Source organism: Westerdykella ornata (genome assembly GCF_010094085.1).
Source record: "Westerdykella ornata strain CBS 379.55 unplaced genomic scaffold EI97scaffold_28, whole genome shotgun sequence".
NCBI lineage: Eukaryota > Fungi > Ascomycota > Dothideomycetes > Pleosporales > Sporormiaceae > Westerdykella > Westerdykella ornata.
The window spans coordinates 236,811-259,631 of NW_022986878.1; the positions used below are offsets into that span (position 1 = coordinate 236,811).

The 22,821-nt window shown below is 53.9% G+C and overlaps 12 protein-coding genes across 12 annotated transcripts; 6 read left to right on the top strand and 6 right to left on the bottom strand.

Moving 5' to 3' along the window:
- Positions 1–314: 314 nt before the first annotated feature.
- On the bottom strand, positions 315–4,656 carry EI97DRAFT_436212 (uncharacterized protein). Its single transcript, XM_033799043.1, has 5 exons — positions 4,259–4,656; positions 4,076–4,195; positions 921–4,021; positions 572–870; positions 315–516 (listed from the first exon to the last, which is right to left on the bottom strand). Exons 1-5 carry the CDS (start codon positions 4,465–4,467, stop codon positions 472–474), a joined length of 3,774 nt encoding a protein of 1,257 aa, XP_033650889.1. The 5' UTR covers positions 4,468–4,656; the 3' UTR covers positions 315–471.
- A 184-nt stretch (positions 4,657–4,840) lies between these two features.
- On the top strand, positions 4,841–5,355 carry EI97DRAFT_383803 (RNA-binding domain-containing protein; the record flags this gene model as incomplete). Its single annotated transcript, XM_033795931.1, has 2 exons — positions 4,841–5,161; positions 5,215–5,355. The coding sequence occupies 2 exons, from the start codon at positions 4,841–4,843 to the stop codon at positions 5,353–5,355; spliced, it is 462 nt and encodes a 153-aa protein (XP_033650890.1).
- A 417-nt stretch (positions 5,356–5,772) lies between these two features.
- On the bottom strand, positions 5,773–6,316 carry EI97DRAFT_469736 (uncharacterized protein; the record flags this gene model as incomplete). The annotated part of the gene is made up of 5 exons (XM_033801726.1): positions 5,773–5,863; positions 5,924–5,936; positions 5,996–6,058; positions 6,114–6,129; positions 6,182–6,316. The coding sequence occupies 5 exons, from the start codon at positions 6,314–6,316 to the stop codon at positions 5,773–5,775; spliced, it is 318 nt and encodes a 105-aa protein (XP_033650891.1).
- A 293-nt stretch (positions 6,317–6,609) lies between these two features.
- On the top strand, positions 6,610–7,182 carry EI97DRAFT_461231 (cytochrome c oxidase subunit 6B; the record flags this gene model as incomplete). Its single annotated transcript, XM_033801184.1, has 4 exons — positions 6,610–6,655; positions 6,852–6,964; positions 7,027–7,090; positions 7,148–7,182. 4 exons carry the CDS (start codon positions 6,610–6,612, stop codon positions 7,180–7,182), a joined length of 258 nt encoding a protein of 85 aa, XP_033650892.1.
- An 861-nt stretch (positions 7,183–8,043) lies between these two features.
- Positions 8,044–11,251, bottom strand: EI97DRAFT_383798 (ras GEF; the record flags this gene model as incomplete). Its single annotated transcript, XM_033795930.1, is given in 5 exon segments — positions 8,044–8,130; positions 8,228–9,999; positions 10,138–10,350; positions 10,411–10,733; positions 10,746–11,251. 5 exon segments carry the CDS (start codon positions 11,249–11,251, stop codon positions 8,044–8,046), a joined length of 2,901 nt encoding a protein of 966 aa, XP_033650893.1.
- A 1,732-nt stretch (positions 11,252–12,983) lies between these two features.
- On the bottom strand, positions 12,984–13,577 carry EI97DRAFT_461233 (uncharacterized protein; the record flags this gene model as incomplete). The annotated part of the gene is made up of 1 exon (XM_033801185.1): positions 12,984–13,577. One exon carries the CDS (start codon positions 13,575–13,577, stop codon positions 12,984–12,986), a length of 594 nt encoding a protein of 197 aa, XP_033650894.1.
- A 917-nt stretch (positions 13,578–14,494) lies between these two features.
- EI97DRAFT_436216 (uncharacterized protein) lies at positions 14,495–16,069 on the top strand. Its single transcript, XM_033799044.1, has 2 exons — positions 14,495–15,434; positions 15,538–16,069. The coding sequence occupies exons 1-2, from the start codon at positions 14,543–14,545 to the stop codon at positions 15,618–15,620; spliced, it is 975 nt and encodes a 324-aa protein (XP_033650895.1). The 5' UTR covers positions 14,495–14,542; the 3' UTR covers positions 15,621–16,069.
- Positions 16,070–16,206: 137 nt separating this feature from the next.
- Positions 16,207–16,891, top strand: EI97DRAFT_436217 (uncharacterized protein). The gene has a single exon (XM_033799045.1). It carries the CDS (start codon positions 16,286–16,288, stop codon positions 16,472–16,474), a length of 189 nt encoding a protein of 62 aa, XP_033650896.1. The 5' UTR covers positions 16,207–16,285; the 3' UTR covers positions 16,475–16,891.
- Positions 16,892–16,895: 4 nt separating this feature from the next.
- On the top strand, positions 16,896–17,321 carry EI97DRAFT_162310 (uncharacterized protein). The gene has a single exon (XM_033793358.1). The coding sequence runs from the start codon at positions 17,006–17,008 to the stop codon at positions 17,243–17,245; it is 240 nt and encodes a 79-aa protein (XP_033650897.1). The 5' UTR covers positions 16,896–17,005; the 3' UTR covers positions 17,246–17,321.
- Positions 17,322–17,681: 360 nt separating this feature from the next.
- On the bottom strand, positions 17,682–19,468 carry EI97DRAFT_436218 (uncharacterized protein). The gene has a single exon (XM_033799046.1). It carries the CDS (start codon positions 19,046–19,048, stop codon positions 18,092–18,094), a length of 957 nt encoding a protein of 318 aa, XP_033650898.1. The 5' UTR covers positions 19,049–19,468; the 3' UTR covers positions 17,682–18,091.
- EI97DRAFT_162382 (uncharacterized protein) lies at positions 19,218–20,128 on the bottom strand. Its single transcript, XM_033793359.1, has one exon. It carries the CDS (start codon positions 19,815–19,817, stop codon positions 19,317–19,319), a length of 501 nt encoding a protein of 166 aa, XP_033650899.1. The 5' UTR covers positions 19,818–20,128; the 3' UTR covers positions 19,218–19,316.
- A 277-nt stretch (positions 20,129–20,405) lies between these two features.
- Positions 20,406–22,557, top strand: EI97DRAFT_383863 (DNA/RNA polymerase; the record flags this gene model as incomplete). Its single annotated transcript, XM_033795935.1, has 4 exons — positions 20,406–20,519; positions 20,600–20,767; positions 20,859–21,036; positions 21,236–22,557. Coding segments are annotated over 4 exons (1,782 nt in total), but the record flags the coding sequence as incomplete, so codon positions are not given.
- Between the last annotated feature and the right edge of the window lie 264 nt (positions 22,558–22,821).

Consider the following 22,821-nt stretch of genomic DNA (forward strand, 5'->3'; position numbering starts at 1 on the left):
CGGAGAGTGAAGGAGGGCCAGCGAGGGCGTTAAGAGAGCGGGGCGGCCAGGTCCATCTGGACTAGGGCGGGAGCTGGCGGTGAATCGGCGGCTTGTTCGGCCAGGGGAGAGCGTCTCGAGTCGCAAAGCTGAGGCACACGACACATGTTGTAATAAGAAAAAGAGGCACCGTCGAGTTATGGTGGCCATGAGCGAGTCTGGAAATTTTTCGCCGCTTTCGGTCTTGGCGCCGAGCTGCAGGCGGGCATCGTCGGTTGCAGACCATAGGCGTAGAACCGAGCCATCAATCATCACTACTATGTACAATTCGCGGCTGTAGAACTGCAGAAATAATTGATTTTCGATTTTTTAAAAACCATAGAATCAGTAAACATAGGCTCTATTTCTCTCTGGCTCTGCAACTCGCTCGCTCTCTTCACAGAACGTCAACAAATCCATTCACCCGCATCCGACATCCATAGACCCCACCGTTCAAGGTGTGCTCTTGCTGAATTGAATCAATCGCTTCACACCAACCTGAATCACCATTAGCATTTCCTCATACCCAGGCTGAGAGGCTGTAGGTACTTACCATCCAGTTGCTCCCCTCTTCCGTCTTATTCGTCATCAAGTCCGTAAACAATGCAGTCGCCTGGTCATAGTCTCTGCCCTGCAAGAAATACGCCAACTCCTTCATCTCCTCGACCGTGTCCGGCTTCAGCAGGTCTTCATTGTTCAGGTGGTCGAACAAGATATTCAACCTCTTCTCCGTATCGGCAACATGCTGCTTGTACTGTGCTGGCGCACGTGCCTTCACCCGCTGCATGTCCGCATTGAGGATCTCGAAGATTGGGCGGGCAGACTCTGGGATATGGCTACGATCTCCGGGAGCTATTCATCGATTAGCATCTATAGGTGCTCAAGCTACCGCATCTACTCACGATATTTAGAAACCGCCTTCTGCGACTGCGCCGTTCCAGGACGCGACGAAGGCGCAGCAGACGCACTGGGAGGTCCGCCCTGAGGAGGTCCAGCTCGAGGCGGCCCTTGAGGGGGTCCTTGCGGCGGAGGTCGAGCAAAGCCTGCTGGGGGAGCTGGTGCCGCCGGAGTGGCAGCCGGTGCATAGGCGCTAGCGGGAGGAGGTGCTACCTGACGGGGTGGGGGCATTGCGCCCTGAGCTACGGATGGCGTCGTGCCGGGAGCGGGAGCGTACCGGTTAGAGGGAGGTGCTGCAGCTGGCGGCGGATTGTAGGGAGACGTTCCACGGGGGATGACCGGTTGCTGTGGTGGAGCAAAGCCAGTTGGCTGCGGTGGAGCATAGGTACTGCTTGATTGAGGCGGAGCGTACGGACTGGAGGTCTGCGGTGGAGCATATGCGCTGGGTTGTGGTGGAGCATATGCATTCGCAGCGGCCGAGGAGGGCCGAGGCTCGTGATGATGAGGGACAGAGGGTGGTGAAGTCACCCTGGGCGGGCCTTGAGGAGGTCCCTTAGGCGGGGGAGGCGGTGTTGGTCGAGATGCAGGAGGATAGGTTGGCGACATTCCCGCTGGCGGAGGACCCTGAGATGGCGCAGCGAAGCCTGGCTGGTTGGGAAAGGGGGAAGTTATCGCATTTGCGGCACCTGGAGTGCCTCTCCGGGATGCCGGCTTTGGTGGGCCAAAGTCAGGGGTGTCATTCCAGTTGGGGATATTGGCCCTGTTGGTCGCGGGAGGTACAGATGGCGAGCTTGAAAAGTTGCGCGGAGGAGGAGCAAGAGGTTGATGTTGCTGTGGTGCTGGGTACCCACCATATCCTGGCTGAGGGATGCTAGGAGGTTGATATCCAGCTGGAGTGTAGGCGCTTCGTGCAGGTGCAGGCGGCTGTGCTGCAAGAGGGTTTGGCGGAGCATAGGGCGAGCTCGTCTGCTGCTGCAACGGAGCCGGTGCTGTCTGTACGGGTTGATATGTAGGGACAACGCGTGTCTGTCGTTGAGCCGCAGTAGCAGGCGCCTGCCTCTGGCTCGTTGTAGTCTGAATAGGGGCTTTCCTCGTGGCCTGCTTGACGCGGTTCCTGGATACATCGGCGGCGGGGTACTTCTCGGGAAGAAGGTCAAGATACTTTTCCGCGATATACAGTTGTCCATGTGCGGAGGCGATATCAGCGTACTCAATATACTTCGAGTACAGCGGCTCAAGCTTCCAATCGGCGTCTTTGTCGTGATCCGCGTCCTTGAATCCGGTAACCTGCCTGAAGACAGTGACCTTTTCGATAAAGTCCTGCAGCGACCGCGCGTGGATAGAGAAGCTGTTATCACCCTTGGACTGCTCAATGCTAGTTGCCTCATTCTCTTGTAGCTCCTGTGCCCAGTTGACAACGACCTTTTCCAACTTAGAACCAGCCAAGTAGCAGAAGGAAGCATCCTTGCGCAGAGACTTGTCGCCACTCTCAACCGCTTCTTCTAAGCGATCACCAAGAGCCTCGCAGAGATCCGAGAATTCAGATTGGTCAGCGAAGGTGCATATGGTAGCCATGACTTCCTTCCAGTCCTTCAGATCCGCATTATGCACAACATCCCAAAGGTTCTTGCCGACAACGGAAGCCAGAAGTCGCAAATAGTTCGGACCATCTGAGCGTTGCTTGAAGTAAGCAGCTTGAGCTTTGGCGATGCTCTTCTCGCCTCCACAGATGGCAATCATAAAGGCGTCCGACAGCCTGTCCTCCTTGAGAGCAACGTCTAGCGCAGCATCGAAGTTGCCTAACATGAGAGCACGAGTAATCTTCTTGTCTGCATCCGATTCAGATCCAGTGTAGATCTGGAACGGGTTGTTGGTCTTGACACCCTTCGATGCGGCCAGGTCCGAAAGGATATTATCCCCGGCACCGCCTCCATCAAAAAACGAGGCACCTTCGTCGGCCGTCCCTTTCTTCTCAGCCGACTCATCTTTGGCCGCTTCGGCCGGTTCATAGTCCTTCTGATCGGAAAAACCAAGGTAGTCCACGAGTTTCCGGCGAGGATTCTCCGAGATCAATGTCTCAATGACCGTCCAGTCTGCCTTCTCTTCCTCGGTAGCCGCCTTGGAGATCTTCTCCTCGCAGAGAGAGGCAAGATTGCCCTCTTCCAGCTTCTTGTTGAAGGCTTCGCTAGCCTCTCCAATCTCAGAGTCAACGGCGAACGTCGATATGCTGATCCTCGACTTCTTATCCTTGGTAATACCGAACCGCACCAACTTGCCACCGAAACCGAACGATACACCAGCCCGTCGTTTGAGCCACTTGGGAGGATTTGGAAGGGAGAAGGAGGCGCCTTGGGGTTCCACATGAGTCTTTGAGAAGAAGTCCTCGCCGTCCAATGCTTGAGACGTCGACTTCGCCTGGTCTGCAGCGCCGCCGGTGTTTTGTAGCGTCTGGATAGCAATCTTGCCATCGAACGAGGCGGTGGCCAGTAGATTCGGGTTGGACGGATTGAACCTGGTCAGGAAGGTCCAGTTGGTGACGACAGGAAACTCTCCAAGCGACTCGCCAGTGTGCGGGTTCCACGCAATGGTCCGGTTATCCTTACCGCAAGAAATCAATATGTCGCTATCTTGTGTACACCAAGAGAGCGACAACACGCCTTGATCATGACCTTGCAGTGTCTTCTCGGGGGCGTTGGAGTTCCTAAGATCCCAAACCAGGACAAGCGGACTCTGATCAGTAGGTACCGCAGTAATCAGCCTTGTAGGCAGATCAGGATCCCAAGACACCGCGCTGACGGTCTTCCTGCCATAGTTGTTTAGAGTGAGGTTCTCCTTCTTCCCCTTCACATCCCAGACAGTAACGAAGCCCCCACTGCTTCCCGTAGCGAGGATATGCGCAACCCTCTTATTCCAGTCCAACGACGTGTACTCATCCGGATTCGCTCCAGCCTTGCCCAGTCGGAAAGACTTGCCCGGATCCTCAAGATCGTGGATGTACAGCTCCCCTTTGGCACCAGCCGAGGCGAGGATGTTGGGGCGGAAGGGGTTGAATTGGATGGCTTGGATGGGACCAGTGTGCTTGTCGATCTCTTCAATGCGAGCCTCGCTGCTTCAATTTCAGTGTTCTGCTTCCGTGGGTGCTGGTAGGGAGTGTCCTGACCTCTCGCCTGCCCGCAACTTCTCCGCATCCCAGAGTACTAATGCGCCACTATCCAGAGCACCCGCTATTATTCCCTTGGGATACTTCTCGCTCGGCAGACTCCAAGCAATATCATTGAACCTGACGATACTCTCAGCCCAATCCCACACGATCTATTACTCCATATCTCCAACCACAACATACCTCGAATCGACGCTAACAGACGCAACTGGCTGAAGCTCAATATCCTGGCTAGAGTTGTCGAGGTCAAGTTCCCAAAGCTCCAACGACGTCTCGTTCGAGAAATCCGCATCCACAGCCCCGGCCTTCGTTCCCGTAGCAATCAATGGCGCCGACGGGCCAGGCGACCACGCAAAGGTGGCCGTTCGGGGGATCTCCCTTAGGCGGACCATAGTGGGCGGTGACGGCGGTGTGGTAAGTTCCCCGATGGGCCGGTGTGCAACCGAGAGGAATAAAGAAAGGGGAGATGGGGAGAGGTGAAAGGTGAGCAAAGGGTTGAAGAGGCAACTTTCGACCAGCCTCGAGCTTCTGCGTGGGAAGGTACCGCGGAACGTGTCTGAATTTCGAACTCGAGCTGTAGCTACCTGTCCTAACCACCGTCATAGGGGACGGCTTGGCATGGTGGGTCGGAATATCCGCATCACGTGGCTGCCTGCCAGATTCTCCAATCAAGAACCGCAGACCGCATTCATTATCCAGATTTAGTCTACAAGTATACGAGAAGTTCAAACAATACACTGGAAGATAGATACACGGACTGTTGAAATGGCGGATTCCTCCCGACTCAAAGCGACCGTCTTCGTAGGCGGCCTCGACATGGCCGTCACCCAGCAAACCCTCTACCACGCGTTCCTCCCCTTTGGCGACATCGTCGAGGTTAACCTACCCAAGCCGGAATTGCCGTCGTCAAAGGAGCCGCATAGGGGCTATGGCTACGTTGAATTTGAGCATGCCGAGGATGCGAGAGATGCCATCGACAACATGGATCGGAGTGAAATGTACGGACATGTGATCAAGGTTGCGCAGGCGAAGCCGCAGAAGGATCAGACTGAGGGGTTGGGGAGTAAGACGGCGATCTGGGAGCAGGTGAGAGATATTGTTGGGGCTGAGGTTTTGTTGCATGTACTGATTTTGTGCAGGAAGGATGGCTGGCGAAGCATGCTGTGAGCGAGGAGGATAGACAAGCTGCAGGGAATGCAGAAGCACCTTCGGACCAACGCCCAATGGATCCTATGCAGGGACTTGAAGGTCTAGATGAAGCGGGACCCAAGCCGGCTTGAGCTGTTTGATCTTAGGTGGAGTGTCTGAATCATAAAACAGACTGTGAGGCCCCCAAGAAGATGATTCGAGCCTGGGAGGGCTTCAATGAGACAGCTTTCCGGCCCTCAGCTTCAGAACCATTACTGCCCCATTCGACAGGAACAGATCCATGATAGGATAAGCAGAGGTCACGCAAAGGAAATCAGCCAGATGCAAGAACGCATCCTGATTTCTCAACTGGCATCCGACGATAAAACCAATTCTCGAATATACGGAAGCAGTAGTAGCAGCGACAGCGGTAGGAAACTCGTCGATGCGACAGCTACAGATGCATTTAGCATAGGCGTAGGAAACTCCTCTCGATGTATACATCTAGCCATTCCAGCCCCTTTCTGCCCCTTGTGACCAATCCTACTGTACATGGTATGCCAACCCTCTTACTCGTTGCCACCCTGCCTCTTAAGACGGAGCGTCTTATCCACCATGAGTTTCCGGACCAGGGAGAAGATGGCGAAGCACACGGCAGCGCTGTTTTGGGGTTTGGACATTAGCGACCCAAGTTCTGGCATCGGGTGAGGGGTATCTTACGCGAGGACGAATACTATCATCATGTCAGCCCAATTGCTTCTACAACTACAAAGAAAGGGGCAAGGGACTTACGGAGGGGATAAATTTCAGCAGGGATCCTCTTCAGCGTGCGCAGACGCTGGGAAATGGTATGAGCTGTATCATTCATCAATCGCGACTTTCCACTTTCCAATTGACACTCCGAGCATACCGGTTTGCTCCTCTTTCTGCGGCCAATTAGCAAGTATTCGAGTATATAGAGCGGTCAGCGACACTCACAGGCACAGGCCTCATCATCCGCACCGTCTGGCGCATCCACATCTGCGGCGACTGACGCATCAACAGCTGCGGGGAGCGGCGCATGAACAGCATGCGGGTAGGCTGCATGGCCAGAGCCCTCGAAGCCTTGAACATCTTGGTTATGATTGAGAGAAAGGAAATCCGGTAAAGGCGGAGTGGAGAGGTGCGGACGCAAAGAGACGGTGGTGGGACGGGCAATGAGGTGCTACAACAAGCTTGACGTTTGAGGTGAGGTTGCAAGCTTGCTCGACAAGCGAACCAGCGTCCACTCCGGAAAATGCCGAGCCCTGGTTGGACAAAGCGCCGCATCAGATCGAACCACGGCTGCTCAACATCGTTCGTCACCACTACATTGCACCCTCTAAAACCACCACCACTCCGCATCCAAGCGCATATCGATCGCAATCATGTCTGACGAGGAAGTAGAGACCAAGCCCTTCAAGTTCGTCACTGGTGAGCTCCTCCCTCCTCCCTCGTTCCACGCATAGAAGCTTGCTAACCTCTCTCTTCCTCACAGCCGGTACGTCCTTCACCCCCACATGCAGCCCTCTGCCTCCATCGCCGCGCACCCTTCCACCCCTAGAATACGATATACCGCCTCCCCGAAAGACAATTGGCAGCTAACCCGTGACCCTCCGCGTCCGCACAGGCTTCGACGCCCGCTTCCCCAACCAGAACCAGACCAAGCATTGCTGGCAGAACTACGTCGACTACCACAAGTGCATCCTAGCCAAGGGCGAGGACTTTGCCCCTTGCCGCCAGGTAAGCTTCCTAGGAGTGGAATTGACTTGTTTGAGAGTGGTGATTGATGGTGGGGTCCCTAGTTCCTTTTGGCTTATCGCTCCTTGTGCCCGAGTGCGTGGACCCAGCGATGGGATGACCAGCGCGGTAAGCTTCCTTTTCGTGTGAATGAGCTGTGTGGGGGATGTCTAATGCGGAAAATAGAGGCGGGTAACTTCCCTTGCAAGCTCGACCAATAGATAGCATCATGAGCACATTGCAAGTGCCGGAAGAAGCGGTATGACGCTCCCTTTGGAGCAGCGGGAATCAGCATGCCATTTGGAATCAGATCAAGTATCAAGCATTGTGGAAACAATTGTACAGTAGCGCTAGGCAAGGCAAATACAGCACTCTGATCCCATTAACCTCTTGGTCCGAAGTATGCCCTGATAATACCGAGATTGATAAATATTATACTGTGTATCATCTCTACGTGAACACAGCTTCCGCATGCGGGTCCCCCAATTCGATAATTCGAAAAAAAAACACCACACAACCCTGCCCACTTCACGCCATCAAGAATCCCACCATAACCATTCCCATTGCCACATCTCATTACAGTTCATTAATATCCCCAAGTCCCCTCATACACCCTTCAATCGTGCAAATCCTATAGCAAAATTCCCACCCCAATACATCGCTAACGACAGTATCGCATATCAACGCCATCCAAAACAACCGCAATCGTCAAGATATCCAATAGGTATCGTGCAACCAATCCAGACAATTCAAAAGAAAGAGAGAGAATGCTGCCAAAAGGAGGAAGAAAACGGGGCATCCCACCCATCACCAGCCACCGTTCTCCTCTCGAACCCCCCCATCAAGTCATGACCCATCCAGACCCATCCCAAGGGCGATTACCCTCCCAAATCGCTCCCCAGCAAAAACACCCTAAATACGCATATAATTCGTCGGCGTAGCCGCAGCCTGATAGTTCTGCGCAGGCGGCAAGTGCGGGAGACGAGCTATTCGCGACTCTTAGCATCGATCCTTGCGAGAGACAAGCAACGAGCAGCGGACGAGCAGGCACTACCAGACGAGATAAGTAAAAGAGAGGGCAACTAACGCTCTCGGAACCAGTTGATGATCCTCCTGTTCCTTTCTCCGGCGCCGGCGGCTTCGAGCTGCACGCTTCGGTCGTAAAGCTCCTGATGGATGTTAGTCATCTTTACTCTTCAACCCTCTCCTTCAAACATCCGCAACGGGAGCCAGATGGAAAAAGAAATGGGGAGAGGCGAAACGTACATCATCATCCTTCAAAATCTTCACATCCAGTATCAACGATTTAACTTCGTCGTTCTTCCCCATCGGCGGATACGGCGTCCCTTGCGCCCTCTGCACGCCAATAATCACCTCGCCCATAATCTCAAACTTCTTCCAATTGATCCTCTCCTTGCCCTGCACTCCTCCCGGAGGTGCCTCTTTTGAATCTCTATTCCCCGGTGCGCTTTGGAAAACACTCACGCCAGGGTGCGGATTGAACGCCGGTGCTAATCGCCTGTCACCCACGAATGTCGAGTTGCCTTCAGAGGCGGATACGAGGTCGCGACGATGTAAGGGGATGTACGGGATCCGTTCGCCAGAGCTGTTCTCCCAGGCGAGGCGGTAGGCGAAGTGGGACTTCTGGGTGCCCATGAGAATCTCCAGTTTCATGAAGTCTCTCGCTGTGCTTTGCGGGACCAGTTCTCGTGTTGCTACTAGTCGGTGTACGGCGGTGCCGTGGATCCCTGCCATTACGGCTCCGAGGCCGTTGTAGTTGTTGAGTTGGCGCAGGGCACGGGCGATTCTCATCCACTTCTCCAGCATCAAGGCGCGGTGTTTAGGCTTATCCCTGAGCAGGATATAGTTCGTCACCAAGTAAGCGACGTGGTTGAAATGATCGATCATGCGATTGACATTCTCGAGACTCTTGCATTTCTTCTTCTCCTCTGCGTTCATGCTGACGTGACGGACGAGGTCGCGAGGACGAATGGACGAGAACATGATCCAGTCAATTCTAGTCAACTCCTTCGCGATGGCGTCGTCCGACTCTGCCATAAGTTGATGCCACTGGATCTTGGAGAGAGGCTTGGTCGGGTTCGGCACAAGCATCTTGGCCACCTTTTCATTCCTTTCGACTTGGTTGAGCAGAGTCTGGGCTGAGCTTGCCGTGGAAGTGGCCGTAGACCGTGATGCTCCTGTCATCGTCGTTCTCATGCTTGGTGCGATCGACAGCCGATTATCGGTCACGGAAAGATGACCAATCGCCCTCGAGAACTCGTCATCTTCGGAGTCCTCATCCAGAACGTTATGGAAACTGGGGATCTTGTTCAGCTCCTCCCTTTGCCGGTCGCTGCACGCCCATTCCGTGTCGTCATCTTCTGTTACAGCTTCCAGGTCGTGTATCATCTCCCTCGCTGCCACAGCGAACTCCCGATTTCCGGTAAGGCTCGAGACAAACCGGCGAATCATCCTCCTGCTGGTCGGGTATGCGAAATCGCCAGGGTAGTAACTGACCCATTGTTGGAGGACAGTGAGGTATCGCAGTTGGGCTATTATGCGTATTACTCGCGGATTCGTATCTTCGTTTAATGCATCAAAACGCTTGAAAATCGCTTCCAGCAATTGGCCCGGTGTTGCAAATTTCCGGTACAGTGCGAGAAAAATGGATACAAACTTGGAATCATTCTTCGATAACGGTTGGGCTAGCAATCGGTCAACCAGTTGGTTAAATGTATATCCGTTCTCGTCGGAGGGTTCCCGAGAAACTATGCTCTGACCACCGTCGGACGCAGGACTATCCGAGTCGTTGGAATCATACCCAGGAGATTCCTCTAAGTCGAGGAATGTGTGGCCTGGAGTTTCACTTGATTTATACCTGTGGCCTCTGGCTTCTGAAGAACCCGGTCGACGCCGCGAAAGTGAGAATTCGGAGTTGGCCCGCTCGTGTTTCCGGGCAGCCCACTCGTCTTTGCGCGCAACATGGCGCACAGCAGAAGAACTGGCACGCGGTCGTGCCATTGATGCCTGTGATCGGGCTATCACAATAGTCAGCGATGGGCAAGGTCAAAGGAGCAGAAACTTAATCGTCCTTGACATAGCGCACGAGGCTACAGTTGTAGACATACATGACCATCTTGCCGAATACGAGCGCTACAGACGGGGAAGCCACTTACGTCTTTTCGCTGCTATTGCATCACGCGTTATGACAGCGAGGCACCGTTTATCCACGTCTGGAGTAGCCTCGGAGGTCTGGAAAGCCTTGATATCTCCGAGAAAAGACTTCGCCTTTTCTTCGACCACTGCAGGGTCGACATCGCGATGTGCCGGATGCTGGTCGCACTTTGTCGCCACAAGAACGAAAGGCATCGAATTCTTCGACAATACGCCTGTTCGCTTTGGTCAGCTAACTATGCGTGCCAGTGTGCGTTCGCATCAGTGATACTGACTCAGCATCTCTGGTACCCTCACGAGACTTTCCTGATCAGTGACATCATATATCGTAACGACTCCGTCAATTCGCGGTGTTGCATAGTCCGCAACTGTCTCTGGCCACTTTACGTGGTTGAGCTCTCCAATGTGGATGTCGTTGAAGCCTATCTCTAGGAACCGCACAACATAGTATCCTTCGTCAATTCTCATCTTTCGCGAAGATATAGCCGAAGTGATCGGTTGGGGCAGATTCAAAGCTCTTCGAATGAACATTGACTTTCCCGTGCCACGGGCACCGATAACAGCTATGTTCAAGTCCTGCATGGTTGAGACAGAATCGCTCATTCCGGACTACGTTCGCGGTTGTGTCAGCATGTTGCTCGGAAGATAGATGGTACCAGCACCTACCGCAACAGATTGCACAGGTGATTTCGGACTGGGAACCGTCTCTGAGGGTCCAGGTTGGCGATTCTTGACAAAGGTAGGCGACAGAGGTCCTTCGGTGTCTGACGAGCCATCCACTGAGCTTGACGATGGCTCCCTAGCCGCAGACGGCCCAGATTCGGGAAAGTTGAAGCGCTGGAAGAAAGGGTCTTCCGCAATCTCCTCATCTTCTGGAAGCTCTGTAGCTGGTATACCGGCCATGTGTTCGGCCGCGTCGAGGCGGTTTCTGTGAACCAACGGCGCCGAATATGCGCGTGACTTGAGGCCACTCGGTCGTTGTGATGCTGCGTCCGCGGTCGACGCCGCAGCGCTCTCTCTTCGCGGAGGATGCATGTGCTGAGCACTCTTCGTCTTGTCGGTCGGGTTCGATGAGGCGAGATCCGAGGACCGAGTCCGCGGGCTCTGGAATGACATACCGGCAGAGCAAGCGGCCCTGCCGGTGGCTGGCATCTGGTGGCAAGCTCAGAAGGGGGTAGGGGGCCGCTCAGACAGGCAGCAGACCTCAGACGAGAGTCTGTACGACGTGGTGGAGGTGAGCTTGTGACAGCGTGCCGCTGGCTGCAATTCCGAGCGGAGCCTTGCTGCCAGACATTGGAGGATTGCGGCGGACGTCGGAGGGAGCGCGAGCAAGGCGACAGAAGGAGCAGTCGAAAGGGCTGGGGTTGCTGTGGTGCAGCAAGTGACAGCAATTCCGCCGTCGTCGAAACGTGGGGAAGAGTGGTGGGAGCGGTGGTTGACGGAGAGGCGTGAGGGCCCAACGGGGTTTAGCGGAGCTCCGCGGCCAATTGCGACTCGACGACAGCAAGCACCTCCCAAGCACAGCGCCCGCAGAGTTGTGACAGACAGCCACAGACGACGCCAACGAAACTTATTTTTGCTCAATACTCCGTACTATCACCGTCCTTATCAGCTTGTGTAAATGTATACTTGTCTTGAAGCACGTTTCGACAGCTATTCGGTCTGCTGGGCTATCTATTTGTGTTGCTAGCGCGCTACCATGGCTTCTCCAGGTAAAAGTCCTGTACCCCTCAATGCCGGCACCTAAGTCCCATATTAGGGGGCATATTGAAAACTATCGAGCTCTGGGCTTCCCTAGGGTCGAGTGGATATACAGGGCGCACGTATAAATAATAATGCCCTCGGTGTTCAGCCAATGGAAAGGCGTCGAAAACATAGCATCGACAAGGCGGCTATAACCGCGTGCACATGGACGGGGAGGAGTCTGCAACCGCTCTGAACCCTGCTCGCCATGCCCCAACAACATCTTCGCTGCTTGCGCTTTTCTTAGACGGTGTTACATTGTACCACCCAGGCTATAGGCGGGCGCCCTGAAGGGTCATGTTGTGACCTTTCTCGCATGCACTTCTGATTTCACATAAGTGCCAAGGCAGAGGAAGCATAGCTAGCCTTCTGCGACAACTTCACGCAAAGACAGTAAGATATCAAACACATACAGAGGCAGTGTTTTCTCATCTTCAAGAGCCCTTGACCGCCGGACGTGATACCCAGGTAGGAATATCGTCTTATCACGTGATGAGCCAATTCACCGCAGCACGAGGTTCCAGCCAAGACATCGGTCTGAACCCTTTCAGTGGGAGTTTGGAGGCCGTAGGGTCAACAATCATTAGGTATGGAATCGTGACAATCGCAATTTACACACTTGCAAACTGCGTAGAATGTATAACAGTCAAACACCGCGGAAGCTCAGTACACACTGATGATATACGTCCAGTACTTTAATAGCGAAGCTATCTATTAAGCAATACTCATTATACAGTAAAGATATCTCGTAAACCAAAGCAGCATTTCGAGAAAGAAAAGAATCCACCGTACCCTCAAGCGATCCTTCAATCACCATGCATCGCCTTGGTGCCAAAATCCCATCTCCGCATCTTGCTATCCACAGGACTGCAGAACAGCATTACATAACTAGAGTTAACGAATTACCTTCAAGGAAGAAGAATGTCTAGTTCCATCGTCCGATTGAGCCGCTTTCAGTGAAATCCAATATACCGTAGAGTCCAAAAATACGCTATCCTTTCGTTCTTGCAGTTGCCCCCACTAGAGAACTTCTTGACATTCCATTCACCGCCCGGTATTGCGTGAATTGAATAAGCGCACAGTCGAGCCTTCGTGTTTTGAACCCCTATTCCCCTGTCCGCCTGCGGAACCCTGGTTTACGTTGAATCCACGTCAATCGTCCAACATAAGGGCTCCAAAACATGCCCTTCTTATGGGCCGTGCCCAGTTTGCGAAGGGATTCGAAGCATTTTATCAAACCCATGATGACGCTTTGGTACTTCCTGATGTTGCGTGCTATCGTCTTTATGATCTCCACGAGCTTCTTGCCGTAATCACAGAAGGGTCGATGCCGAAGAAGGGAGAGTTGGAGGCGAGCATGGAGGAAGCATGGGAACATCCAGTCGCGCCACGGTTCCAATGAGAGTGACCGTGGGATTGCGAAGACCAGGATGTAGAGGAAGGGATAACTCGCGAGGATGCACATGATTAGGGCATAAAGCTCCGGGGCGGAGACCCGGTGCCCCTGGCGGTCCAAGCGTGGTTGGGTTGGCTTGATGAGGATAGGCCTGGAAGCAGGTGGTCGGGTTGACTTGTTGTCGATAGGAATGGCCCTAATGGGAAGGACAAGTTGGTTTGACCAGGTGTTGGTAGACTTGATCTCCGTCTGGGTGCGCCCGATATCAGCTGGAAGACGGGGAGGCAGATTCGCGAAGAACATCTTGTCGAGTTGGGTAGTCGCAGAGATAGAAGAGTGGAAGATTGTAAGTGGGACGGAAGCAAATATGTTTTGTGAACCTCAAAGCGGAACCCCAGGGTTCAAGTTACTTCGTGCACAGCGGTGTAAGGGGAGCTGTAGATTCAGGAATGCGGATTCGTCATTCACTCTGGCCCAGCCCGTATCGCGATGACCCACTAGTGCCCACGAGCTTGGCTTTAAAGGTATGCTCGTGTCGACACTCAGATGGCCCGATGGCCGAATAATGGCCGTTGTCTCTACGAACAGGTGACCACTTAATTCACAACTATGATAACGCCAACACTGTTAACGAAGGGCAGCTATACGTCAGTGGGTATATTCTTCTGAATGTCAGAAGTGGATATTTCTACAATATAAGGGTTCCTGAGTTGACAGATGGCTTGCGCTCTGTGTCGATACACATCTCGATGCGCATGCATTTCTAAACCCCAAGCCCTAAGTTGGTTAGAGACTGCACCCGACGTCAAGGCCGGTTTCATACTATCAGCGGGCCTGCCCGATTTCCGACCGGTTAGCGGATCGATATCCCCGCGCTTTTGATGTCATATTCACATGTACAGCAAGCGAATTTGAAATCATAGCGGCGCGGAATAAAGATAGCATCTCAATCTTCACAGATTAGTTTGCTGGCGCTTTCCTAACGTCGGATTCTCGTGAAAGGTTGCTCTCCCGTTTGCTCATCACGTCATGCGTCACTGTCCACGCACCAGTTGAATACTCGTGGCAGTTGGCTTCCGTCACTGCGCTCCAACACTTCAATAGTGCACGCTTGCTGCCACCAAACCCGTGCTAAATCTCCTCTTCTTACTACTCTCCGCCTACTCCTCTTCACTCACGTACACTACCCCCCTCTCCCTCCCTCTACCCCTCTTCCCAACGCCCCTTTTACACTCACGCTCTCTTCTAGCTATCCCTCCGCATCCAGCATGCCTACAAATCAAGAAGCAAAGGAAGTAGCAGAGCACATAGCATCCCGCCTACACCAGCATAACACCAACAGCGGAAATCCGCAACAAAGCAGCATTCCCCACCTCGTGCTCGAGATCGCTGTCGAGTCGCTCAAGATCCATAGACTGCATTTAGAGGAACGGGTGAGGCAGTCTCGAGCAGCTATGCCGAAGAAGAGCGATTCCCGGAAAGGTATGAACCGTGCTGAGAGTGAGCGTCGCGGGCATGGACACCGCGAGCGGGATTCACAACAACGGCGTCACAGCTCTTCAGTTCAGGGAGAGCCAGTTCATCGTTTGCACACACCGAGTCCCCGTGCGGGAAGAGTAGAAGTGCCTAACCCTCCTTCCAACACACCAGTTCCCGCGTCTCCACCAGGAGAGAGGCGAAAGCGAAGAAGACGCATGTCCCCCATCGGTAATCCGCCCACGTACCAGCCCAAAATGGGCTTGACGCTAGGCTTCGGGACGCTTGTACGAAATTGCATCGAGTACGAAGCCAGACGGATAGGTAAAGAGCAGCGCAGGAAAGAGAGGCGGGGAAGGCGTGATGAGCGAACGAGAAAGCCCAGCGAGAGAGAAACGCAGGAGGAGCTGGAAAAGGCGCATGGCTCGGTTGCACAGGCTACGGGACATGAGCCTCGACGTTCCTCTGACCCGCCAACCTCAGGTAGTAGGTCCAGGAGACTGGGTGCCAATCGTTTCAGACCTAATGGCAAGAGTGCTCCGCCTGTTGGACCGGGAGGGAAGTATCGTCCAGCTCAGTTATATTACGGTCGACGAGATAGCCCTCATCAGGTGGAAAGCTCGCGGCAACCCAGTGCTGGCGAGAATCCTCGACGAGGGAGTAGACGGACTCCTAATCAAAGTACTGGTGGAAGAAATGTCAGTCCAGCAGACGGTGAACGGGGTATCTCTTCCAGAGGTAGAGACACTGAACGATGCAGCGGCTTTAGGGAATCCTTGCCACATACTCCTACTCACAGTACAAGGACCTCGAACAGCAACAGAAACGTTAGCTTCGGCGAAAATTGCCCCCCGAATTCGCAACGGATGAGCAGGTACGCTGGAAGCCCTTCAGGTAATCCACATGGACGGCGAAATGACACTGAAACTCATTCAGTCCGCTCAACCCAATCTGACGTCCCGTCGTCACCGAAGAGCAGCACAGCAGTCGTCGGCTACGAGCGCAACCCGCAAGGCAATCGAGTCGAGCAAATGGAGAGGGAGCAGGCGGGAAGTGCTCGAAGAGGGCAATCGGCCGCTGGTCCATCAATCGCTCCGGGGAGTAGCGGAGTGGGCCGTGGTGAGCCTAGTTGGAATTTTGACAACGTAGATTAAGTGGTGTGGGAAGCGGTGAGGAGAGTTACCTACATACCCTAGGGTAGTGGTGGTGTTTCGGGTAGCGCTCCATAGATGTAGTCTGATATGGCTTAGAACAAGTATCGTAGCAACTGTTCTGTCTACGTAAGCCATCAATGTGCGAGTGGGGTTGAACAGAACTTTCGCACTGTTTGTGTTGTATCCTACTGATACTCGCCAACCCTTGGGAACTCAGCCCCTATTCGATGACGTAAGCAATCACATGCGTCTATTAGCATCACATCCACAATCCGCATCCTGTTCTACAAAGCCCGTCAGCCTGCACAGAAATGGAAACACCTGGGACTTCGGCACCATAAATCCAGGTATAAGAGCAACTTAGACCACAGGTGTGGTAGCATGCATCCGCCACCAACTTTACTGTTACACCCCAGCTGTGCCTGCGCCACATCTCAATCAGCCACTCCACCAACTGTGCCACTCAACAACTCTTTCCAGCAGGCGCAGGCGGACACAATCCAACCCTCTTGTCCATCTCCCTTTCAACAGCATCCAAAAATAGCTATTCCCAGGTCGAAAGCTGGATGAAATCAGTCCCACTATAGTAGGTGGTTAGGACACCTGGCCATAAAACGTGTCGATCATCGATCACCTCCATTTTGCGTCTGCCTGGGTCCTGGATGAAAGAGTCGACGCCATCCCGCTGAAGGTTCTGATCGACGTGCCGTTGTTATTACGGGCCGTGGTTGCAGTGGGAGATGGTGATCAGATCTGGTGGGGAGTCGATCTGATTGCCAGTGGAGGTTCGCGGTGCTTGCAGGGGGATCTAATACGGTACATCTCGGGTTCAAGAGTGCATCGAAACACGAGTGGAAACAAGTTGTCAGGCGCAGAAACATGAAAGGGGTGGACAAGAATACAGTGCGGTATGCCTCAAACCCAGCCACATGCAGGCAACATATTGAACTCCTCGATCCCTTCCCCCTCTCGCATCCAACAGTGAATAGGTAGACTACCTAGGTAGTCTACATACGTCAGTACAAAAAACCCTGCCCACCTCCCCCGCAAAACCGGGTTGGTAATATCGCCCGTACCCATCTATAGTAATACTATAGCAATATGGCATCTCCCGTGTACACATGGACACACCTCTCCGGGCACGCTCCAAAAACCCTGGGAACGCGGAACCCCGCCGCGCCAAACACAGCAGCGATCGTCGGCGTCATCTGCATAGCACTGCAGACAGACTGCAGCGAGACACAAGATATCGGACCGGCTCGGCTCGACTTACCTCCAAAAGCAAGATCAGCAGCATGCCATGGCACGTACAGAGTGTTGCATCTTTTCACGTCCGAATGAACACCCCCTTGCACTTCCTCTGTACTGCTGTTTTCCACATCTAATTTAAACAGCTAGCAGGGCAGCAATATAGGAGGTCCTGTAATTAGCTTTATAGTGTGCCTAAGTTATACGTATAATAGTATGTTTAAAAAGAAAATTTCACCTGTCGCATTATTAAGTCGTAGCTAGTTAGCTTGTGCCGAGTAGGTTATTCTACCTACAGAGGAATTGCAGCCGGATGTTCAGTCGGACGTGGAAAGCCGCAATACATGAGAGGCGCAAGTTCGATAGGACAAGACGTGTTCAAGCCACGTTCGAGTGAGTCTCCGCTCCAAAGATGGGGACTGGGAGTGCAGTTTCGGCCCCTCTACTCCGTCCGTACTCTGCGCAGAACTGCATACCAAGTACTAAATACTTCAAGTACGTGTAGACACTGACGTATAATTCCGTCTTCGAATCGAAAACCGTAGTGATTACATATATATGCGCGTAGATGCAAATATAAAATGCAGATCTACGCTGCTCCTGGATTGCAATCCCATCTTCCCCCAACCATCGAAATGCTGCTGGGTATCATATTGTATACAATAAATGCACGTGTACCGACCTGACCGTTCCCCCCAGGTCCCCATCCCATCCATCCCCCCACAACCAGCCCAACCGCAGAAGATGCAGTACACCGCCAACGCCGTTGCTAAATTCCCTACACAGGTATCCTCGCCGAAGCGAGATGAAAACCATACTACATTCCCTAGCTGTGAAGCTTCCCTCTCTAGACGAAGGAGACGGAGACGAAAGGAGTAAAAAGAAGATGTAGAAGTCGATTTTACAGACCCAATGCAACAGACCACACTGGCGACTCCATTAAAAACTATCGTCGCTCCAGCCCGCCTCATCACTCGCCTCAGCCGAGGTAGTCGAGGACCCCTTGCTTCCCGGCAGCGGGCCTAGCGTCCACCTCCAATCTCTCCTGCGTTTCCGGCGGCCCGCAACCGGAGTCTCGGGCGCAGAGTCGCTGTCTGATTCCGAAGAGTCGCGCTTGTCGCCCGCGCGTGGCGCTCTTGCGGATGGAGAGGTGTCACGGGAGGAAGAGGTGGGGTGTTCGGAGGATCCCGATGGGGACGCTGAGGCTGAGCCGGATGATGACGAGGAGGTGGAGGCTGTGCGGACGGAAAGGGAGATGGTGGATGATTTGGAGTCGGCCGACGATGTGGTTTCTATGGAGGCGATGGTGGAGGCTGAGCTACTGGCCGAGGACTGCAGATCCGAGTGGGCCAGGGTGTACTTTGTTGTCTTGATTTCCTCCTCTAGTGGTGTGCGGAAGGTGACTCTCTTCTCTGCTGGGAAGAAGGGTCGGCCGGGCGCCATCTTGCGTGTTATTAGCTGTCGTGCAGGGCTGTTGGTGAGGATGGAGTTGAGGTTGTGGGGCTGCGTGTAGGGTATGCGTATTGTAGCCGACTCGTTCGAGGACGACGTGACTGCGGAGGAGAGTGTAGAGGCCGAGTTGGGTGTAGAGGAGCTCGGCGGGTTCGAGTTGGAGACTCTTGAGATGGAGCCGTCTATGGAGAGACCCAATCGCGGTCTTTGCGGGCGCTCAGTAGCTGGCGCAGCAGACGCAGGAGCCTCATAAGCGTTGGAGAAGGTGTTGCGAACCGTGGGCGAGACAGCGCTGAGGGTGTCGAGGCGGAGGCTGGATCCCTTGCCGAAGGTGCGTATTTGCTGGGTGTTGATGTGAAGCTTGGGACGCTGTGGAAGGTGGACGGAGTCCTGCGGTCGACGGGAAGGCTGCCGCTGAGGTATTATTGAGAGGGCGGAGGTCATTGTGGAGGAGGGGTCATGGGACGGGGCATATGACGGCGACATCGAGTGTGATAGTGTCGAGAGCATCATGCGGAAGGGGGAGGTCTGCGACGGACCAGCAAGCAGCGGTGACCGTCTGTTGTGCCCAGAGGGGAGCGGGCGGGACGCTGATAAGAGGGGAGCAGTGCTCGTTTTGCGTTCGTATTGCTGCTGACAGCTGGACTGGGGGGTGGAGGGGAGGGTGTTCTAGGGACGGCTCTCAAGCCTTAAGCGGGTACGTATACGCAGGTCAAGCGATCAGCTCTTCACAAGGCGATCGGGGGAGAGATGAGAGATATATCGCCGGGCGCATCGCGAGCGAGAGAATCGCAGGAGTGCGGCGCCAGAGCGGCGGGTCCTGGCGCGTCCATGGTTGGCCGTACAGAGCAGTCTTCATGTTGGCGGAGAGTGGAAGGGTTTGGTGAGTGAGCGGGCGCATATTGGGTACGGCGCTTGACCGAAACGGACACACCAGGGGATATTTTTGGATGGCTATAATTGGTGTGGAGTGGCAAATGTCCCGCCTAGCACGCGTAGGCTGGGAGGTTACGCAGTGAATTGGATGGACAGTGCTGCTGGGGGAGCCGCCCGTGCGCTGCCTTGCCGGACTACGCCGTATGGCCAAATCCAATAGGTACCTGGGCTGGTTGAGTAGGGAGTGGTCAGGGAGAGCGGCCTGGACACAGGAAACAGTTTCGAAACGTAAAGCAGAATTGTGGATGCTGGATTCTGGAAGGACGAGAAGCTTCATGCGCGAGTCGTGGTGGTGCTTTGCTGTGAATTGCTGCAAATGTCTTGGCGTCGGACTGCCTCAAGGAGTGTTTCGCACCACACCCCGTCCTACCTCCGTCTTTGTTCCCACACACTCACCTCCTCCCGCCTCATGGCGCATAGCCGCCGGCGAGAGTACAGTACTGCCGCTGTAGTACGTTGAAATCCTCCCGTCTCAACACCCATCTGCAAAGCAGTCACGCTGCCCTCCTTCAGGCGCCGTGCCGCGATGCAGACGACTCGTACGAATGCACCGGCGAGGACCAGGCTTAACCGCCAGCGCGATGCCGTCATCCTCCATTTTGTGAGTGACTTTCCGTGTCAGCATCTTGGACGCCGCGCCGAGCCAAGCATAGCCTCTACTATATACACAGCCGATTGTTGCTTTGTGGACTTGTCCTCAGTCAGCTCTTTCAATCATCAGCAACTCGTCCTCAATCATGAACTAGCTTATTAGAGACGATTGCCGCAGCGTTGCTAACCCGTCCCCTCCGCCGCACAGGACTATGTATGCTCTCGTCCTCGCGCATGACCTCATCTGGCGCAACTCACAGTCAACCCCCGGTAGGACTGCTTCTACGCCTCCGTCTTTGAAAATGAGAATCCGGAGCTGCGATCACTGCCCCTTGCAGTGCAGCAGAAACAAATCGTCGTGACATGTAATTACGAGGCACGGAGACGAGTATGCTCTCTTCCCGTCCTGCCGTCGTCATCGAGATGACGCCCGGCTCCCAGCAAGCTCCGCCGCTGACAAGCGTCCAGGGCTTGTCTAAGCTGCAGCTCATCAAAGATGCGAAGAGAATCTGTCCCGATGTGGTCATTGTCCTTGGCGAAGATCTCACGCGCTTCCGAGATGCCTCCAAGCAGCTCTACCTCTTTCTGAGATCATTCTCCTGGAACCAAAAAGTGGAGAGACTAGGCTTCGATGAGGTAGGCCCTTTCCTCTTTTTCTTCCAAATTCGTCTCAACTCAGTCCTTTCCTTTCCTGAATCCGTACCCCTGTTAAGAGCCATATGGGTAGGTGTTTATGGATGTCTCTGATATTATCGATTACAACCTGGCACTATTGAACCACCATGACCTCGGGAACTCATTCTTCTGTCTCTCCAAAAATGACCCAACCACTGGTTTTCCATTCGATGCGTCTCAGGTCGCCGGCTACACCTACCCAAAACCATCAGACGGGGACGCAGGATCAGGTAAGCTTGCTTCCAGCCCGTGACACTCCAACCATGCGCATGCTTCGCCCTGCTTTGGTCTTCCGGACGCGCGGTCGGAGTTCCCATCAGAGACAAATCGCTTCTGCCTCCCTCCTGGTTAGCCGTTGGATCTTTGCCACGAAGGCATAGCGCATTGCGCCACACTCTTGTCCTGAACGAGGAATGCTGATCGGCGTAGAAAATGTCTCGACCGCCAATGTATTGCGGCTCCGATTGCACCTCGGATCCCACCTTGCCCAGCATCTGCGGGAAGCTCTGCGTGCTCAAAGGGGGTATACTTGCACTGCCGGTGTGTCGACCAATAAACTCCTTTCCAAACTTGTCGGCAACCTCCACAAACCCGACAAACAGACGACGCTTCTACCGCCCTATGAAGATGAAGGCGATGGAGTTGACAACGTCACCTCCTTCATCGACAGCCATGAAGTGGGCAAAATACCTGGGATAGGGTTCAAGCTTGCAGAGAAGCTGCGCAATTTCGTTCTCCAGCCCAAGACAACAGAAGCCGTTGCCGAAAATTGGCACCAACCAAAGCAACCAGTCCTGGTCGGCGAAGTGAAGCGACATCCTGACATGAGCGTTGAGACACTCGAAAGGGTCCTCGGAGGTCCAGGTGTACCTCATGGTAAAGGCACGCGGGTCTGGAACCTCCTCAACGGCTGCGACGATACGCCCGTTGGACACGCGCGAGACGTTCCCCGCCAGATTAGCATCGAAGACAGCTACGGACGGCTGGATTCTGAGACGGAGGTGGTCAAGCAGCTCAAGATTCTATCGGCAAGTCTGCTGCGGCGGATGCATGCTGATCTTACCGTGGCCGAGGAAGAAGGGGCGGATGGGGAAGATGGCGGTACTTATGCAAGAGAGATCATTGCAAAGAAACGCTGGCTTGCTTTCCCCAAAACCATCCGTCTCTCAACTCGTCCGCGGCCACCACGTACTGGTGATGGCACCAGATATCGAGCGCTTCCAAACCGTATATCGCGCTCTGCGCCGATGCCCAACTTTGTATTCAGCCATAAAGAGTCTGTGCCTGCTCTGGCAGAACGACTAACAATGGAAGTACTAGTTCCCTTGTTTCGCAAGCTCCACCCGGAGAAGAAGTGGGATTTGAGCTTGGTGAATGTCGCGGCTACGGATATGCTGGATGCGGCTAGTGAGAAGGGCGGGCCGGGGAGGAATATCAAGGATATGTTTAGGAGGCAGGATGGTGTGCTTAGGCAGTGGAGAGTTGAGGAAAGCAGTGGAAGCACTAACAATAATTATGAAGAGGAAATGATCGAGGGCAGTGTCCCGAAGAAGGAGAAGAATACCCTCCAGTTTGCTAGGACGGGCTCGGAGGATATACCCACACAGTCGCAGGAAGCGATGTATTTCGATGAGTGGGATGACGGGGATGAGGATATGCTGGATGATGATATGTTTAAGTGTGAGCAGTGTGGGAATGCGATGCCACTGTTTGCCATGGCGGCTCATGAACGGTGGCATGACGGACAGTAGTTGGGCCTACATCTCCGCACAATACGCAGATACCCTGTTCGAAATCAAAAAGCAGGGGGCACTATATATCTGCTGGAAGCAAGTATAGCTTGAATAGGAGTTCAGGATCAGGCTAGTTTGATATGTGAGACCAATAAACCCACCTGCATCCATTTCTGTGTACGGTATCTTCACACCATCTCGCAAGTCTTTCCTGATTGGTTCCCGCGGTATGGCTTCCAGAAGGGTGTAAGCGCCTCGGCGGGAACCATGTGAAACGTTCAA

Coding starts and splice junctions, on each gene's coding strand:
- EI97DRAFT_436212 (XM_033799043.1), bottom strand. CDS start 4,467: ATGGTCCGCCTAAGGGAGATCCCCCGAACGGCCACCTTTGCGTGGTCG. Junction 4,196..4,258: donor TCTGTTAGCGTCGATTCGAG/GTATGTTGTGGT, acceptor GAGTATCGTCAG/GTTCAATGATATTGCTTGGA. Junction 871..920: donor GAAGGCGGTTTCTAAATATC/GTGAGTAGATGC, acceptor ATCGATGAATAG/CTCCCGGAGATCGTAGCCAT.
- EI97DRAFT_162382 (XM_033793359.1), bottom strand. CDS start 19,817: ATGAAGCTTCTCGTCCTTCCAGAATCCAGCATCCACAATTCTGCTTTA.
- EI97DRAFT_162310 (XM_033793358.1), top strand. CDS start 17,006: ATGGCATCTCCCGTGTACACATGGACACACCTCTCCGGGCACGCTCCA.
- EI97DRAFT_436216 (XM_033799044.1), top strand. CDS start 14,543: ATGCCTACAAATCAAGAAGCAAAGGAAGTAGCAGAGCACATAGCATCC. Junction 15,435..15,537: donor ACGGACTCCTAATCAAAGTA/CTGGTGGAAGAA, acceptor CTTGCCACATAC/TCCTACTCACAGTACAAGGA.
- EI97DRAFT_436217 (XM_033799045.1), top strand. CDS start 16,286: ATGCATCCGCCACCAACTTTACTGTTACACCCCAGCTGTGCCTGCGCC.
- EI97DRAFT_436218 (XM_033799046.1), bottom strand. CDS start 19,048: ATGACCTCCGCCCTCTCAATAATACCTCAGCGGCAGCCTTCCCGTCGA.